At 66.0% G+C, this 17005-nt stretch overlaps 1 protein-coding gene and 1 long non-coding RNA gene across 3 annotated transcripts; one reads left to right on the top strand and one right to left on the bottom strand.

Moving 5' to 3' along the window:
- Positions 1 to 108: 108 nt before the first annotated feature.
- On the bottom strand, positions 109 to 1670 carry LOC115348426. The gene is made up of 3 exons (XR_003925815.2): positions 1620 to 1670; positions 1387 to 1488; positions 109 to 275 (listed from the first exon to the last, which is right to left on the bottom strand). It is a non-coding gene; the product is annotated as an uncharacterized LOC115348426 (long non-coding RNA).
- A 4198-nt stretch (positions 1671 to 5868) lies between these two features.
- On the top strand, positions 5869 to 16596 carry MAP2K7 (mitogen-activated protein kinase kinase 7). Of its 2 annotated transcripts, XM_030030977.2 has the most exons (12): positions 5869 to 6166; positions 8277 to 8324; positions 9805 to 9946; positions 11535 to 11601; positions 11700 to 11813; positions 11944 to 12063; positions 12370 to 12477; positions 12567 to 12746; positions 13099 to 13179; positions 13610 to 13752; positions 13850 to 13895; positions 14542 to 16596. In XM_030030977.2, exons 1-12 carry the CDS (start codon positions 6043 to 6045, stop codon positions 14677 to 14679), a joined length of 1311 nt encoding a protein of 436 aa, XP_029886837.1. In that variant the 5' UTR covers positions 5869 to 6042; the 3' UTR covers positions 14680 to 16596. The 2 variants fall into 2 exon arrangements, with proteins under 2 accessions (XP_029886837.1, XP_029886838.1); XM_030030978.2 differs by lacking the exon at positions 8277 to 8324 and having other exon boundaries at positions 5872 to 6166.
- Positions 16597 to 17005: the final 409 nt, after the last annotated feature.

The raw sequence follows: 17005 nt of genomic DNA on the forward strand, positions 1-17005 counted from the left end.
CAAATCCCTGAGACTGGCCCCCAAATGGCCCCCTGGGACCCCAAAACCCCTGCAATTCACCCCAAAGTAGCCTGCCCCCCCCCCAAGGGGACCCCAGTAACCACATGGGGGGGTTCAGCAGCACCTTTATTTGCCCCCCCCCGCCCCTGGGAAAGAGGGGGGGGTCCCTGGGGGGACCCAGGCAATTGGGGGGGGGTCCTGGGGGGGGGGTCCCGGGCTCAGGGTGCTGCCAGGGGGGTCCTGGCTGGAGGCGGCTTCGGGTCGGTGGTCCTGAGCTGGGGGGGAGCGGGAAGAGGCTGGTGCCCCCCCGCCATACCCACCAGTGCTCCCAGTTACCCTCTGTTCCCCTCCACAATGCTCCCAGTATCCCTTTCCAGTGCCCCCACAGTACTCCCAGTATCCCCAGTGCCCCCCCCCAGTGTTTCCACTTCTCCTCCCCATCCCTCCCAGTGCTCCAGCATCCTCCCAGTTACCCCATCCCCCCCCCCCCCCCGCAGTGCTCCCAGTATCCCTTTCCAGTGCCCTCCCTGGTACTCCCAGTATCCCCCGTGCCCCCCAGTATTACCAGTTACACCCCCCCCCCCCCCAGTGCCCCCTCTTGAGCTCCCAGTGCCCCAAGTTACCTCCCAGTTCCCCCTCCATCCCTCCCAGTGCCCCAGCATCCTCTCAGTGCTCCCAGTTACCCCATCCCCCCCCCTGCAGTGTTCCCAGTATCCCTTTCCAGTGCCCTCCCTGGTACTCCCAGTATCCCCCACGCCCCCCAGTATTACCAGTTACACCCCCCCCCCCCAGTGTCCCCTCTTGAGCTCCCAGTGCCCCAAGTTACCTCCCACTCCCCCCCTCCCAGTAACCCCTTCCCAGTGTTCCCAGTATCCCCCAGCCCTCCCCTACCTGGCCCCCCCCCGGGCTGGGGGGCAGCACTGGAGCTGGGGGTCGCTGGGGGGGGCCGGGGGGCAGCTGAGGAAGGGCAGAGGGGGGGGGGGGGGGGGCGTCAGCAATGAGGGGGGGGGGCAGCACAGGTTGGGGGGGGCAGGTGGATTTAGGGGCAGGGGGGGCTTTGGGGGGGTACTGGGTGGATTGGGGGGGGTCCTTGGTTAGAAATGGTGGGGGGGTAAGGGAGTCCAAGGTGGATTGGGGGGGGGTTAAAGAGGGTGTTTGGGGGGGGCACAGCCCGGGGGGGGGAGTCGCAGTGGGGTGTCTGGGGGGGTCCTCAATGATGGGGGTCCCGGGGGGGGGGTAGGGTATCATTTGGGGGGGGTATCCCTGTGGGAGGGGTCCGGGGGGGCGTAATCCCCACCGGGCATCACCCTGGGGGGGGGGATTGTGTCCATTGAGGGGGGGGTGTATTTTGGGGGGGGGGGAGTCACCGGGGGGGGGTCCTCTCACCTGTGCGGCCGTGGACAAACCAGAGCCCCCCCGCCAGGGCCGCCCCCACCACGAAGGCCCCGAAGGAAACAGCGGCCACGGCCCCGGGGGGCACGGCGGGCTCTGGGGGGGGGGGCAAGGTCAGGGGGACCCCGGCATCCGGGACACCCCCCCCCCAAACCTCCCTGCCCCCCCCCCGGGGGGCGACCCAGGTGTCTGGGTGCCCCCCCCCAAAAAAAAAATTGAACACTCACCCGTGGGGGGGGGGCCGGGGCCGGTCCCTTTGGGGGGGCGGGGGGAGTCGCAGAAGGGGAGGGGGCGGTGGGAACGGCACCGGGGGGGCACCTGGGGGCGGAGGCGGTTATGGGGGGGGGTGTCACGGGGAAGGGACACCGGGGATGGGGTGTCCCTACTGTTGGGGGGGCAAACTGGGGGGGGTCTGTTGGGGGGGGGCGACTCGGTTTGGGGCGCTGGTTGTGGGTTCTTGGGGGGGGGGGGTCCCCGGTTGCAGGTTCCCAGGGGGATTCCGGGGTGGGGGGGGTCCCAGTTTGGGGGTCCCTTTCCCGGAGGGTCCCGGTTGGGGGGGGGGGTCTCGCTCGGGGGGGGGGTCCCGTGGTTCCCAGGGGGTGCCGGGGGGGGTCCCGGGGGGGGTCCCGGGGTTTGGGGGTCCCGGGGGGGGTGGTGTCCGGGTTTGGGGGTCCCGGGGGGGGTCCCGGGGTTTGGGGGTCCCGGGCGGGGTGGTGTCCGGGTTTGGGGGTCCCGGGGGGGGGGTCCCGGGGTTTGGGGGTCCCGGGGGGGGTGGTGTCCGGGTTAGGGGGTCCCGGGGTTTGGGGGTGCCGGACCTGGCGCGGCGGTGCCGACGGGTCCGAGCGTCACCACGATGGGGCGGGTGACGGTGCGGAGGGAGCGGCTGCGGGCGGGGCCGGGGTGGGGCCGCGGGCGGGGCCGGGGGGCGGAGCCTGCCCCGGAGGCCCCGCCCCTCCGGGGGGGACAGGGCTCCGGCCGGCACTGGTCGAGGGGAAGGGGGGGGCACCGCTTCACCTCCGTCCCGGTGCCCCCCAGTTCACCCCCCCACACTCCCAGTAACCTCCCCATACTGGGACTGGCGGTACCCATTCCGCCCCACTCCCGGTGCCCTCCCCGGCCCCAGTTCCCCCCCACAACCCCCCCCCCCCCCGCCCCGGTTCCCCGTCCCCCCCCCCCTCCTCCCGGTACCGGGGACCGGCCGGGTCCGGTGTCGTCCGTCCCCCCCCCCGGTCCCGTGTTGTGGTGTCCCCTATTCCCGGTGTGTGTCCCTCCCCTTCCCCCGGTCCCCCCCCCCCCAGCCCCGTACCGGCGGCAGCCCATCCCCGTGGCCTCGGGCCCCCCCGGCGCGGCAGAGGCGGAGGCGGCAGTGCAGGAACTGCAACGGCTCCGGGAAACGGGGGGGCAGAAAAAAAGAGAGGAGCAACCTCCGTCTCCCCCCCCCCTCCGGACACCCCCGGTCCCGCCACCACCGCCGCCGCCCCCGGAGCCGCGCAACCCCCCCCGCAACACCACGAGTGGTCGTGGGGGCGGGCTGGGACCGGGACCGGGACCGGGGGCGGGGGGGGGATCGGGGGGGCCCGGCGAGGAACGTGGAGACACGAAGCAACGGCGGAGGGAGAAACCCAGCCCGGGGGGGGGCACGGGAGAGGGAGACCTGGAACGGGGGGGGTGGGAGAAGACGGTGGGAAGGGGGTCACCGGGGGGGGGGGTGATGGGGACCGGGGGGGGCACCGGGAGGGGGGTAGGGAGCCGGGGGGGGCGGACGACACCGGGGGGGGACACCGGGGAGGGACGGGGGGTAACGGGGAGGATGAGGGGGTGACACCGAGCATCATCGGGGGGGCATTGGAGGGACCGGGGGGGTGTCACTGGGGGGGACACACGACACGGAGGACACCCCCCCCCCCCCGCACCTGCACGAAGACCCGCCCCCCCGCGGGCACGGCGCGCGGCCCCGGGGCGGGCGGGAACTCGGGGGAGGCGGAAACGTCCAGGCGGAGGCGGGGGGGGCCGGGGGGGCAGCGGGGCTGCGGCACCGGCCGGGCACACCAGTGACCCCCCCAGTGCTCCCAGTCACCCCCAGTGACCCTCACACACATTTCCCCCTCCCAGTGCTCCCAGTTACTCCCCCCCCCGTGAACTTAGTCACCCCCCCAATGCACCCAGGGCCCCCCCCCAGGGCTCCCAGTTATCCTTCTCAGTGCCCCCAGTTACTGCCGGGTGCTCCCAGTTACACCCCCCCAGTACCCTGTTACACCCCCCCAGTACTCTCAGTAACCCCCCAGTACTCCCAACTCCCCCCCCCAGTACCCAGTTACCCCTCGGTGACCCTCCAGTGCTCCCATTTACCCCCCCCAGTACCCAGTTACTCCCCCCCGTATTCTCAGTAACCCTCCAGTACTCCCAACTACCCCCCCCGTACCCAGTTACCCCCCCCCCACTACCCAGTTACACCCTACTGGTACTCTCAGTAACCCCCCAGTACTCCCACGTACCCCCCCCCGCCCAGTACTCTCAGTAACCTCCCAGTACTCCCAACTACCCCCCCCCTCAGTACCCAGTTCCCCCGCGGTGACTCTCTGGTGCTCCCAGTTCCCCCCCAGTACCCAGTTCCCCCCCCCAGTGCTCCCAGTGCCCCCCACCCCACTCACCCCAGGCCGTTCCCCGCTGCAGCGCGGCCTCGGGGGGCTCGGGGCGCCCCCCGGATCCTCAGTGTCAGCCCACGGCCAGCCCGGGGGGGGCCCTGCGGATGGTGGCACGTCTGGGTGTCCCCCCCCCCAGGCACCTGGGACCCCTCCCTGTCCCCTGTGTCCCCCCCCCGGACACCTGGGACCCCTCCCTGTCCCCTGTGTCCGTCCCCCCCCCCCCCCCCGACACCTGGGACCCCTCCCTGTCCCCCCCCCGCACCCACCTGCAGGCCCCCCCCCCGGGCAGCAGGAGGAGGAGGAAGAGACGGGGCTCTCCATCCGCCTCGGCCCCGCGCTCAAGATCTACGAGTACCACGTCAAACTGCTGCAGCGCAGCCACTTCCAGGAGGAGGAACCCCCCCCCGGAACCCTTCCCCGCCTAGATGGACCCCCCCCCCCCCCCCCCAAATTGGGGAAGGGGGGGGGGAAGAGGTACACCCCCCCACCCCCCCCCAAAAAAAAAAAAAAAAAAAAAAAATTGGGGGTGGGGTGAGCACCCCGGTATCCGGGTGGGTTCCACCTCACCCCAAGGTTGGGGTATTGTCGCAACCCCCCCCCCCCCCCCGGCTGCTGCGCACAGAGACTTTGGGGGGGGGGGGGTTGGGGGTGAGGGGGGGCACCCCTCTTTTGGCAGGGGGGGCTGCCCCCTCTTTTGGGGGATCACCTCTTTTTTTTGGGGGGGGGGGAGGTACTCTCTTTGAGGGGTCTACCCCTTCTCTAGGGGTCCACCCCCTCTCTTTTGGGGGGAGTCATCCCTCTCTTTTGGGGGGGGTACTCTCTTTGGGGGGGTCACCCCTCTCTTTTGGTGGGGTACTCTCTTTGGGGGGGCTCACCCCATTCTTTTGGGGGGTTCTCTCTTTGAGGGGGGCTCACCCCACTCTTTTGGGTGGGCAGTCTCTCTTTTGGGGGGGGCCACCTCTCTTTTGGGAGGGGACCCCTCTCTTGGGGGTCCACCCCCTTTTTTTGGGGGGGGCCTCTCTTTGGGGGGGTCACCCCCTCTTTTGGAGGGGGGTACTCTCTCGGGGGGCACCTCTCTCTTTAGGGGGTACTCTGGGGGAGTCACCCCTCTCCTGGGGCGGGTACTCACTTTTGGGGGGGGCCACCCTCTTGGGGGGGCACCCCTTTTTAAGGGGGGCCCCCCCTTTTCTTTCGGGGGGGGGGAATTTTTATCGCGAGGGGATGGGTCGGGTTGGGGGGCGCTGCCCGGAGATGTTTTAACCTGCCCCAGCCTGTGCCCCCCCCTTTCCCCCCCCTTTTACCCAAATTGGGGTGCAGCCCTCCCCTCCTTTGCCACGAGGGGGGGGTCTGCCCTCCCCCCCCCCCCCCCAATCGTGGTCTGTGCCCCTCCCCCCTTCCCCGGGCCTGGCTTGTTTTGGGGTTTTTTAAATAAAAATGGAAAAAAGCAGAGAAAAAAAAAAAAAAAGGTTATGGGGGGGTTTAAAAAAGGGTTATGGGGGGGGTTGGGGGCCCTTTGGGGGGGGGAGCTGGGGGCCCTTTGGGGGGGTGATGCCCCCCCCATTTGGAGGGGTCTTGCCCTTTTAGTGCCCACCTCCCCCATAAAGCCCCCCCGGGGGTGGTGGTGGTGGGCATGGGTGTTGGGGAGGGGGTCTGGGGGGGGGGGGGGGGTGTCCCCAAGGGGGGGGGGTCAGGGCGGTTTTTTGGGGGGGGGGGGGGGTCCTCTATAGGCCCCTCGTGGGGAGGGGGCTCCGTGCGCATGCGCCCCACCACCCCCCCACTAGGTGGCGCCAGCGCCGCCAGGCCCTCGCAGGTACCGCGCATGCGCGGTCTCCCACCCGAAGCACCCACCCAACGGGCAAGACGGTGGCCGGCATTGACCTGAAAGGCGTGAAAAGCGCGCTTCGCGCCGGACGGTAGCCCGGTTGGGTCAGGCCGCGCATGCGCTTTGCGCTGTTTGTGCATTCTGGCTGCGCGGCGGCGGCGGCGGGGCTGGCTGAGGGGGAAGATGGCGGCGTCCTCGCTGGAGCAGAAGCTCTCCCGGTTGGAGGCGAAGCTCAAGCAGGAGAACCGCGAAGCCCGCCGCCGGATCGACCTCAATCTCGACATCAGTCCTGCCCGGGCCCGGCCTAGTAAGGCGACCGCCGGGGGAGGGGCGGGGAGGCGGTGGGGGATGGAACCAGGCCCAGGCCCGGGCGGGGGCGGCTGAGGCGATTTGGGGAGGGGAGGGGGGTTGCTGGGTTAGGGGTGCCCGCATTGTTGGGGTCTTATTGAGGGGTCTGGGGGCTGCTTTAGGAGCTCGGGGAGGGGGAGCTTGAGGCCGTGCTGTGGGGAGTGGGGGGCTGTATTGGGTGGAGTGAGGGGGGGGGTTGAGGCTGTTTTAAGGGTTTTGGGGGGTGGTGGAGGGCGTTTTAGGGGGTGTTGGGGGCGGGTGGGGCTGTTTGAGGAGCGCTGGGGGGCTGTGGAGGCCAAGATTGGAGTATCGGGGGGAGGCTGAGGTCAACTTCGGGGTATTGGGGGGGTTGGCTGAGGCTGGTTTAGGTGTATTGGGGGGCGGCTGAGGCGGTCTTAAGATTACGGGTGGTGGTTACAGCAGTTTGTTGGCTTTTCGGGGGCATTTTAGGGGTGTCGGTGGGCCGTTATGGCTGGTTTAGGAGCGCTGGGGGTCTCTTTGGGGCAGTTATGGCTGCTTTAGGGGTACTGGGGGGTAGTTATGGCTGGTTTAGGGATATTGGGGAGCAGTCGAGGGTGGTTTATGGGTATTGGGGGGCTCTTGGGACAGTTGAAGCTGGTTTATGGGTATTGGGGGGCTCTTGGGAGAGTTGAGGCTGGTTTATGGGTATTGGGGGGCTCTTGGGACAGTTGAGGCTGGTTTAGGGATATTGAGGGACAGTTGAGGCTGGTTTATGGGTACTGGGGGGCTCTTGGGACAGTTGAGGCTGGTTTAGGGATATTGAGGGACAGTTGAGGCTGGTTTATGGGTATTGGGGGCCTCTTGGCAGTTGAGGCTGGTTTAGGGGTATTGGGGGCTCTTGGGGACAGTTGAGGCTGGTTTAGGGGTACTGGGGATAGTTGAAGCTGATTTATTGGTATTGGGGGGCTCACTGGGACAGTTGAGGCTGGTTTATGGGTATTGGGGGACTCTTGGGGCAGTTGAGGCTGAGTTTAAGGGTACTGGGGGGCAGCTGAGGCTCTCTTAGGGGTATTGGGGAATGGTTGAGGCCATCTAATGGGTCCTGAGGGCAGTTAAGAACATATTAGGAATATTGGGGGGCAGCTGAGGCTCTTTTAGGGGTATTGGGGGCAGTTGAGGCCATATCGGGGGGATATTGGGGGGCAGTTTGGGCCGCCGTGGGGGTATTTGGGGGGAGCTGAGACAGCGGCAGGGTTTCTGGGGGGCAGTTGAGGCTGTTTTAGGGGTGTTGGGGGCAGTTGAGGCTGTTTTAGTGGTGTTGGGGGCAGCTGAGGCGCTGTGAGGGCACTGGGGTGTCATTGAGGGACTGTAGCGATATTGGGGGGCTGTTGAGGCTATATTATGCAAAACATGAGGGTATGGGGGGGCATGGGGTGTAATTTGGCCTGTATTGGAGTTATTTGAGGGCAGCTGAGGTGGGTTTGGGGTCACAAGGGCTTTAGTGGGTGAAATGGGGGGGGCACGAGGGCTTTACTGGGGGCAACGGGGCTGTACTGGAGACGGCTGGAGGCAGCGCAGGAGTTTGGGGGTTACCAGAGGCATTTTGTGGTGCTGGGGGGGGTTATTTGGGGCAGTGGGGAGGTCACCACCTCAATTAGCACCCTGAGGAGCTGCTCTGGGGGGGACCAATCCCTCCACACCAGGTAGGACCTTTATTGGGGGGGGGGGGGGGGGGGGCAGGACAGACACAGACAGACACGGGACCCCTCAGCGCACCACAACTGCCAGGCAAAGATTTTCCAGTGTTGCCCTACAATTTCACAAAATTAAAAAAAGGCATTTTTGGGGCCGGGGGGGGTCTGGAGCCACCTGGCAGCCCCCCCCCTTTTACCCACCCCCCATCCCGCCACCCCCCCACCCCACAGTTTAAGTTCATTCTGGTTCTTTTCCCCCTGTTCTCCCCCACGGCGCCTTGAGTTTATTCCTGTTGTGATTTATGGTGTTTTTCTTTCTTTTTATTATTTTCTTTCCCCCCTTTTTTCCCCGTTTTTTTATTTTCTCCATCCCCCCCCTCCATTCCCCCCACCCCCCGTCCCCCCCCAATCCAGTTATCGTGATCACCCTAAGCCCCGCTCCCGCTCCGTCCCAGCGAGCAGGTACCACCACATCTCGCCGCCGCTTGGGTTTCTCCTGCATCCCCCACTTCTAACGCTCCCCCCCCGGCCCCCCCTGCCACCTCGCTGACACTCACCCTGTCCCCCACCTCGGGGACATCCCCGTGTGTTTCCCGCCCACCCAAGGCAGGTCGGGCCCCCCCCGGCACAACCTAAACCCACCCGTGCCTCAGTTTCCCCACTCAGTGGAGCAGCTTTTCCCCATCGGCTTCTCCCCGCTCACCCTGTCCCCCCCCCACCCTTGAATGTCCCTATCCCCCCCCCCCCCGAATGTCCCTGTGTGTCCCCCCCCTTGCCGCGTGGCTGTCCTGCCTGTCGCATGGAGTGTGGCCCCCGGCCCGGCCCCCGCGGGGTGCATGGCCCGGCCCCGCGGCGCATGCGGCCGCGGCACGGCATGAGACGGGGCCGCGACAAAAATTGGGGGGGGGGGGGGGGGGGCGGTGGTGTGGGATGGAGGGGAGTGGGGGAACGGACACAAAATGGGTTGAATTGTGGCCAAAATGGGGTTGGGAGAGCTGAGATGGGAGGTGGATGAAACGGGGCAGGAATAGGCAAAACGGGGCTCAGCCAAAATGGGGCAGGAACAGGAAAACGGGCAAAACGGGGCTGAGCTGAAACAGGGCAGGAACAGGCAAAATGGGGCAGAAATGGGGCAGGAATGGGCAAAACAGAACTGAACTGAATTGGGGCAGGAGCAGCTGAATTGGGGCAGGAGCAGGCAAAATTGGACTGAGCCCAAACAGGGCAGGAATGGGCAAATTGGGGCAGGAATGGGCAAAACAGGCAGGAACAGGCAAAATTGGGCTGAGCCCAAACAAGGCAGGAACGGGCAAAATGGGGCTGAACCAAAATGGGGGGCAGAGGCAGGAATGGGCAAAATGGGCAGGAACAGGCAAAATTGGGCTCAGCCCAAACAGGGCAGGAACAGGCAAAATGGGGCTGAACCAAAATGGGGCAGGAGCGGCTGAAATGGGGCAGGAACAGGCAAAACGGGCAGGAACAGGCAAAATAGGGCTGAGCCCAAACAAGGCAGGAACAGGCAAACTGGGGCTGAGCTGAAATGGGGCAGGAATGGGCAAAATGGGGCAGAAACAGGCAAAATGGGGCTGAACCAAAATGGGGCAGGAGCGGCTGAAATGGGGCAGGAACGGGCAAAATAGGTTCTGAACTGAAATGGGGCCAGAAAGCTCCAAACTGGGGCTGAGCCCACCCAGGGCCGGGCATCTCCCAGCAGACTGGGGGTGCGTGGGCTTCCCCCCCCCCCCCCCAACCTGTGTCGCCCCGGGGTGCTGTGGGTGGGTTGGGGGGGACGACACCCCCAGGGTGCTTCCCCTCCCCGGGCGGGAGTTGGGGTGGTGAGGTGGGTGTTTGGCGGGGGGGGGAAGCTGATGGGGTCTCTCTGTCATGTGTGTCCCCCCCATGTTTGGGGGGGGCTGACGGGGTCTCTCTGTCCCCCCCCCAGCTCTGCAGCTGCCGCTGGTGAGCGACGGCGGGGGCCGGGCCGTGCTCCCCGAGGGCACCCAGCACCCGCCGCCCCCCTCCCGCCCCCGCAACATGCTGGGGCTGCCCCAGCCGCCCTTCCTGGTGCCCCGCAGCATGGAGAGGTGAGACACCCCCCCCCGGGACCCCCCAACCGCCGCAGCTCATTGGCTGGGTGGGCAAGAACGGGTGCCTTGATTGGCCAGCTGTCTGGGGAACCTCCTGGGCTGGTTGGCTGGGTCGCTGGTGTGCCGTGATGGGACAAATGGGGGGGGGGATGACTCTGTGTGCTGGTTGGCCAGAGGTCCAGGGGGATCATCTGTTTTGATTGGCCAGAGGTTCAAGGGATCACATGTGCTGATTGGCCAGAGGTCCAGGGGATCACATGTGCTGATTGGCCAGAGGTTCAAGGGAGCACATGTGCTGATTGGCCAGAGGTTCAAGGGATCATGCGTGCTGATTGGCCAGAGGTTCAAGGGATCATGCGTGCTGATTGGCCAGAGGTCCAGGGGAAATTCTGTGTGCTGATTGGCCAGAGGTCCAGGGGGATCACGTGTGCTGATTGGGCAGAGGTCTAAGGAATCGCATGTGCTGATTGGCCAGAGGTCCAGGGGAAATTCGGTGTGCTGATTGGTCAGAGGTCTGGGGAGTAATGTGCACTGATTGGCTAGGCAGGAGAACTATTATGTGCAGATTGGCCAAATGTACAGAAGACTGCATGTGCTGATTGGCTAGAGGTTGAGAGGGAATAACGTGCACTGATTGGCTGATTGATTGGCTGGAGGTCTCAGAGGTTCCTGTGTGCCAATTGGCCAGGCAAGAGATTTGTGATACACTGATTGGCTGGTTATACAGGAGCCTGCATGTGCTGCTTGGCCAGTCAGGCAGGAGAATTATGGGTGCTGATTGGCCAGGTGTGCAGGAGCTTGTGGGGGCTGATTGGCAAGAGATCTGGAGGATCCTGGGTGCTGATTGGCCAGGCAGGCAGGGGAGTTGTGTGCCGATTGGTCAGATGTGCAGGACTCACTGGTTGCTGATTGGTCAGGCAGGGAGGAGATTTGTGTGCTGATTGGCCAGAGGTGCAGGAGACCATGGGTGCTGATTGGCCAGGCAGACAGGATTCCCTGTGTGCTGATTGGCTGGATAGCTGTGATTTTGCACATGCTGATTGGCCAGGCAGAGAGGAGAGTTCCGTGCGCTGATTGGCCAGGTGACCAGAAGTCCATGGATGTTGATTGGCCGAGTAGGCATGTCCCTCTCAGTGCTGATTGGCCTGGAGACCCTTCCTTCTGTTGATTGGCCACATAGGCACCCTCCTCACATGTTCATTGGCCAGCTGCCTCTTACAGTGATTGTTGGCCAGATGGGTGGATACCCCCTGCTGCATGCTGATTGGCCAAGTGGGCACACCCCTCATTCCCCAGTGTGCTGATTGGTCAGGCTCCCCTCAACCATGCTGATTGGTCAGGTGACCCCCATATTGACTTGGCCAGCCCCACCCCCCCCCCCCATGCTGATTGGCCAGTTGTGTGGGTGAGTCCCCATGTGCTGATTGGCCACGCGGCTCCCACCCCCTGTGCTGATTGGCTAGTCACCCCTTGCCCCATGCTGATTGGCCAGGCACCCCCCCCCCCCTTGCCCTATGCTGATTGGCCATGCCTCCCCCTTGCCTCATGCTGATTGGCTAGGGGCCCCCCCCCTTTTTCTCCCCAGCATTGAGATCGACCAGAAGCTGCAGGAGATCATGAAGCAGACGGGCTACCTCACCGTGGGGGGGCAGGTAAGCACAGAGGGGGGACAGGGGGGGGACACAGGGGGGACCCTGACCCCCCCCACACCCCCCCCATGTCTGTGTCCATTCCCCCCCCCCCCTCGCAGCGCTACCAGGCGGAGATCAACGACCTGGAGAACCTGGGGGAGATCGGCAGCGGCACCTGCGGGCAGGTCTGGAAGATGCGCTTCCGCAAGACGGGCCACGTCATCGCCGTCAAGGTGAGGACCCCCCCCCCCCCCCCTTAAATACTGGGGTCCTTCCCCTCCCCGCCCCACAGCGAGGCTGGGATCTGGCCCTGAAATCCACCCCCACACACACACACCTTATTTTTTTCTGCCCCCTCCCCAGCAAATGCGGCGCTCGGGGAACCGGGAGGAGAACAAACGGATCCTGATGGACCTGGACGTGGTGCTCAAGAGCCACGACTGCCCCTACATCGTCCAGTGCTTCGGCACCTTCATCACCAACGTGAGCCCCCCCCCCCCTCCGCCATGAGGGTCTGGATACGGCCGTGCCCCCACCCCCGGCCCCTCCAGGGTCTGGATACAACCACAGCCACCCCCTCCCCAAAGTCTGGATCCAGCCACAAGGACCGGACCCCCCACCACCGCCCTGGGGTGATCCGGCCATCGCCCTCTCCGTCCCCTGTCCCTGCCGGACTCTCTCTGTTGTCCCCATCGCCCCAGCCATGGCGGGAGGTGTCCCCAGTGTCCCTCCCTGGCTCTTGTGTCCGTCCCCCCCGCCGGCCCACTGACCCCTCGTCTTCTTCCTCAGACCGACGTCTTCATCGCCATGGAGCTGATGGGCACCTGCGCCGAGAAGCTCAAGAAACGCATCCAAGGTCCCATCCCCGAGCGCATCCTGGGCAAGATGACGGTGGCGGTGAGCGGGGAGGGGACCGTGGGGGACACTTGGGGACACCGCGAGGGTCCTGGTTGGGGGGCCACCGCTGCTGACACCCCTCCCCGTAGATCGTGAAGGCCCTTTTCTACCTGAAAGAGAAGCACGGGGTGATCCACCGTGACGTCAAACCCTCCAACATCTTGTTGGACGAGCGGGGTCAGGTCAAACTCTGCGACTTCGGCATCAGCGGCCGCCTCGTCGACTCCAAGGCCAAGACCCGCAGCGCCGGCTGCGCCGCCTACATGGCCGTAAGCGCCCATGGGTGCTGCGGGGGGTGTGGAGGGGGGGAGTCCTCCTGGGGGTGTGCTGCTGTGTGGAGGTGGGGGGGTGCCAGTGGGTCGTCCTGGGGTGGGAGCGGCAGGGGGGGGGGCTGCATGTCATGGAGATGGGTGCTGGGGGTCTCGTTGGGCTGCAGGTCCCCTGGGGCTGTGGGTGCTGCCCCCCAGGGGTGGGTGCTGCACCCCAGAGGTGGGTGCTGTGGGTCCTGTGCCCCCTAAGTGGGTCCCCCAGGGCTGTGGGTCCCCCCCAGGAGCATGGGTGCTGTGGGTCCCAGACCCCTTGGTGCCCCCCAGCCCCTTGCAAGCCCCCCTTCTCCCCCAGCCCGAGCGCATCGACCCCCCCGACCCCACCAAGCCCGACTACGACATCCGCGCCGACGTCTGGAGCCTCGGCATCTCCCTGGTGAGCTGCGGCCCCAGCATGTCCCCAACCCGTCCCTGGGTCCCCACTGTGTCCCCAACCCATCCCCAGCTCCCCACTGTGTCCCCAGCACATCCCTGGGTCCCCAAGATGTCCCCAACTCATTGCCAGGTCCCCCACCACATCCCCCATGTGTCCCCAGCACGTCCCTGGGTTCTCACCATGTCCCCAGCGTGTCCCTAACCTGTCCCCAGGTCCCATTGTGCCTCTACCATGTCCCTGCTGTGTCCCCACCGTGTCCCCGCGATGCCACCGCATCCATGCAATCCTGTATCTCCTCACCACATCCACCTCCGTTGCTGCCACCGTGTCCCCGCATCGTGTCCCAGCCCCATCCCTGTGGCACAGCCACGTCCCTGTCCCGTGTCCCCCCCCCTCTGGTGACAGCGGTGTCCCCATGGTGTCCCCGCAGGTGGAGCTGGCCACGGGGCAGTTCCCCTACCAGAACTGCAAGACGGATTTCGAGGTGCTGACGAAGGTGCTGCAGGAGGACCCCCCGCTGCTGCCCCCCGCCATGGGCTTCTCCGGGGACTTCCAGGCCTTCGTCAGGGACTGGTGGGTGACAAGCCACCCTCCCCGGGCTGGGGACACGTCTCCGGGGTGTCCCCAGGGTGTCCCCAGGGTGCTGACCCCCCCCTCCCCTCTCCCGCAGCCTCACCAAGGACCACAGGAAGAGACCAAAGTACAACAAGTTACTGGTGAGTCCCCGGGGCCACCTCCCGCCGGCTGTCCCCATCACACGTGTCCCCATCACACGTGTCCCCATCACACGTGTCCCCAGGGAGGGTCCCCGTCTCTGTCCCGGGGTCCACACGTGTCGCCTGCCTGGGTGGGCACGTGCTGACATCCCTGGGGGGGGGGTCCTCAGCCTCCCTGTCCCCGTCCCAAGCCCCTGTCCCCATTCACGTCTACGACACTGTCAGGTGTCCTTGTCCCCGTCCCCTTATCCCTGTCTCCATGTCGCTGTCCCCATACCCATGCATGTCTCTACACCAGTGTCTGCTGTCTGTGTCCGTGTCTCCATCCCCGTGTCCTTGCACGTCCCCACTTCCGTGTCCTGGTGCCCATGTCCTTGTGTCCCTGTCCCCATGTCCACGTCCCCCTGCCTGTGCCTCCATGTCCGTGTCCCCATTTCTGTGTCCTGGTGCCCGTGTCCATGTCCTTATGCTTGTGTCCCCATGTCCCTGTCCCCACACCTGTGTCCCGGTGCCCATATCCACATCCTGACGCTCGCGTCCGTCTCCCTGTGCCCCCACGTCCCTGTCCTTGCGTCCCCGTCCCTGTCCCCGTCCCTGCGACCCCGTGTCCCCACGTCCCCGCCGCTCACCCCCTCCCGCCCCGCAGGAACACAACTTCATCAAGCGCTACGAGACGCTGGAGGTGGACGTGGCCTCCTGGTTCAAGGACGTCATGGCCAAGACAGAGTCCCCTCGCACCGGCGGTGGCCTCAGCCAGCACCACCTGCCCTTCTTCACCAGGTAGCACCCGCCGCCCGCCCCCGCCCGCGCCGGCCGTGACGCCCGCCGTGGCCGTGACGCCCTCCCGTGACGCCCGCGGTGGCCGTGACGCCCGCGACGGCCACCGCGTGCCCCGGCAGCCACCCGGACACCCGCGGCACGACGCGTCCTGCCGCGTCCCGACGCGTCCTGGTGCGCCCTGGCGTGTCACGGCGTGTCCAAGCCTGTCACGGTGTGTCCCAGGACATCCCGGTGTGTCCCAGTGTGTCCCCCACGTGTCCCGGCACATCCCAGTGTGTCCTGGTGTGTCCCCGGTGTGTCCTGACGTGTGACGGCACGTCCTGGCCTGTCCCAGCACATCCCAGTGTGTCCAGTACGTCCTGGCACGTCTCCAGTGTGTCCCAGTATGTCCCGGTGCGTCCTGGCGGAACCTGGCACGTGTCCTCATGGATCCCAGTGTGTCCCAACACGTCCCAGTCTGTCCCAGTGTCTCCTGGAGCATCTCGGCGCATCCGGGTGTGTCCCCGCGTGTCCCCCCCCAACTTCCCCATCCCCCTTACAATGCTGGGGCAGGGTGACGCCCGTGTCCCTTCCATGTCCCCCCTCTGCGTGGCCTGTGCCTCAGTTTCCCCCGGGGCCAGCAGCTCCTCGGCTTCCGAGCTCGGCTGCCGCTGTCCCCCGTCCCCAACCCCGGTGCGGGGTCCCCGAGTAGGGACAGGGATGGGGACAGGACCTGGCGGTGGGGCACTGGCAAGGGACGTCACCGGGACGTGACACGAGGACGTGACACGCTGGGACGTGAGCCGGGGACACAGTGCGGGGATGTGGCACGCTGGGATGCGACACGGGACGCGGCACAGCGGGATGTGGCGTGCAGATGTGGCACGGGGACACGGCATGCGGCACGGGGACGTGGCACACGGATGCGGCGCAGGGATTTGACACGGGGGCACGGCTTGGGGACGTGACAGGGATGTGACATGGGGATGGGGGCACGGAGATGGCACGGGGATGTGGCACACGGATGTGACGGGACGGAGGACGATAACGTGGGGACGCTGCGGGGACGTGGCACGGAGAGACGGCACAGAGGGACGACGAGATGGCACAGGGACGTGGCACGGAGGTGTGACGTTGGCACGTGGCATGGAGGTGGCACGGTGACACGGCGCAGAGATGTGACATGGGCATGTGGCACGGGAGATGGCACGGGGACGTGGCACGGGAATGTGGCGCAAGGACACGGCGCAGAGACGTGGGACAGGGGACAAACGTGGAGATCCAGCGTGGGGACGTGACACGGAGGGACAACGTGGGGACACGGCAGAGAGGTGACATGGAGGGATGGCACGGAGATGGCACCGGGATGTGACACGGGGACGCGGCACAGAGATGGCACCGGGATGTGACACGGGGACACGGCGCTGAAGGATGACATGGAGAGGTGGCCTGGGGACACGGCGTGGGGACGTGGCACGAGGGATGACACGGAGCGGTGGCACAGATGGCTCGGGGACGTGGCGCAGGGGGACGCCGTGGGGACATGCCGTGGGGACACGGCCCGGGGACACGGCACGGATGTGGCACGGCGGGACGCCACGGGGCCGCGGCCCAGGGACACGGCACGGGGACGTGACACAGAGGGACGACCTGGGGACGCGGCACGGGGACGCCATCCACAGAAGCCACCGGGTTGATGGTGGCCCTTGCGTGACGGTGACACGGGGCCGGCACGAGGCCACGCAGCGACAATCAGGGCTGGGGATGGGGCGCGGGGGCCACCGCGGGGACACGGGGACACCTCGTGCGTGGTCCCTGCCTGTGTCCCCCCGTGTCCCCCAGGGTGGCAGCAGGTGCAGTTTTAGTGCATTGTGGGCGCGGGCGGCGGCTCCCCCTCGTTATCGTCATTATTATTATTATTATTATTATTATATTATTATTATTATTATTATAATTATTATTATAAATGCGCATGTGGAACCTGAGGGGCCGCGTCGGCGTCAGGCTCTGGGGGGCTTTGGGGGGGGGGGGGGTCATGGGACATGGAGGGGACAGGGGGACACATTGGGACGTGGACACGGGAAGATGGAGGATGGGGACATCAAGATGGGGGACATTGGGGACAGGGGGACAGGATGGTGGGGGGCAGTGGGATGGGGACATTGGTATGAGGGATAGTGGGGACATGGGAGGACGGGGTGGGGGACACTGGTGACATGGGGGGGACAGAGGAAGGTGGGGGAGGACAGGGATGGGGACATCGCTGTGGGGGACGGCGGGGGGATAGTGGGGACACTACGGAGGGTTGTGGGGGGGAGATGGGGACATTGGGGACACGGGGACATGAGGAA

The sequence above is a fragment of the Aquila chrysaetos genome, chromosome 11 (assembly GCF_900496995.4).
Source record: "Aquila chrysaetos chrysaetos chromosome 11, bAquChr1.4, whole genome shotgun sequence".
Taxonomy (NCBI): domain Eukaryota; kingdom Metazoa; phylum Chordata; class Aves; order Accipitriformes; family Accipitridae; genus Aquila; species Aquila chrysaetos.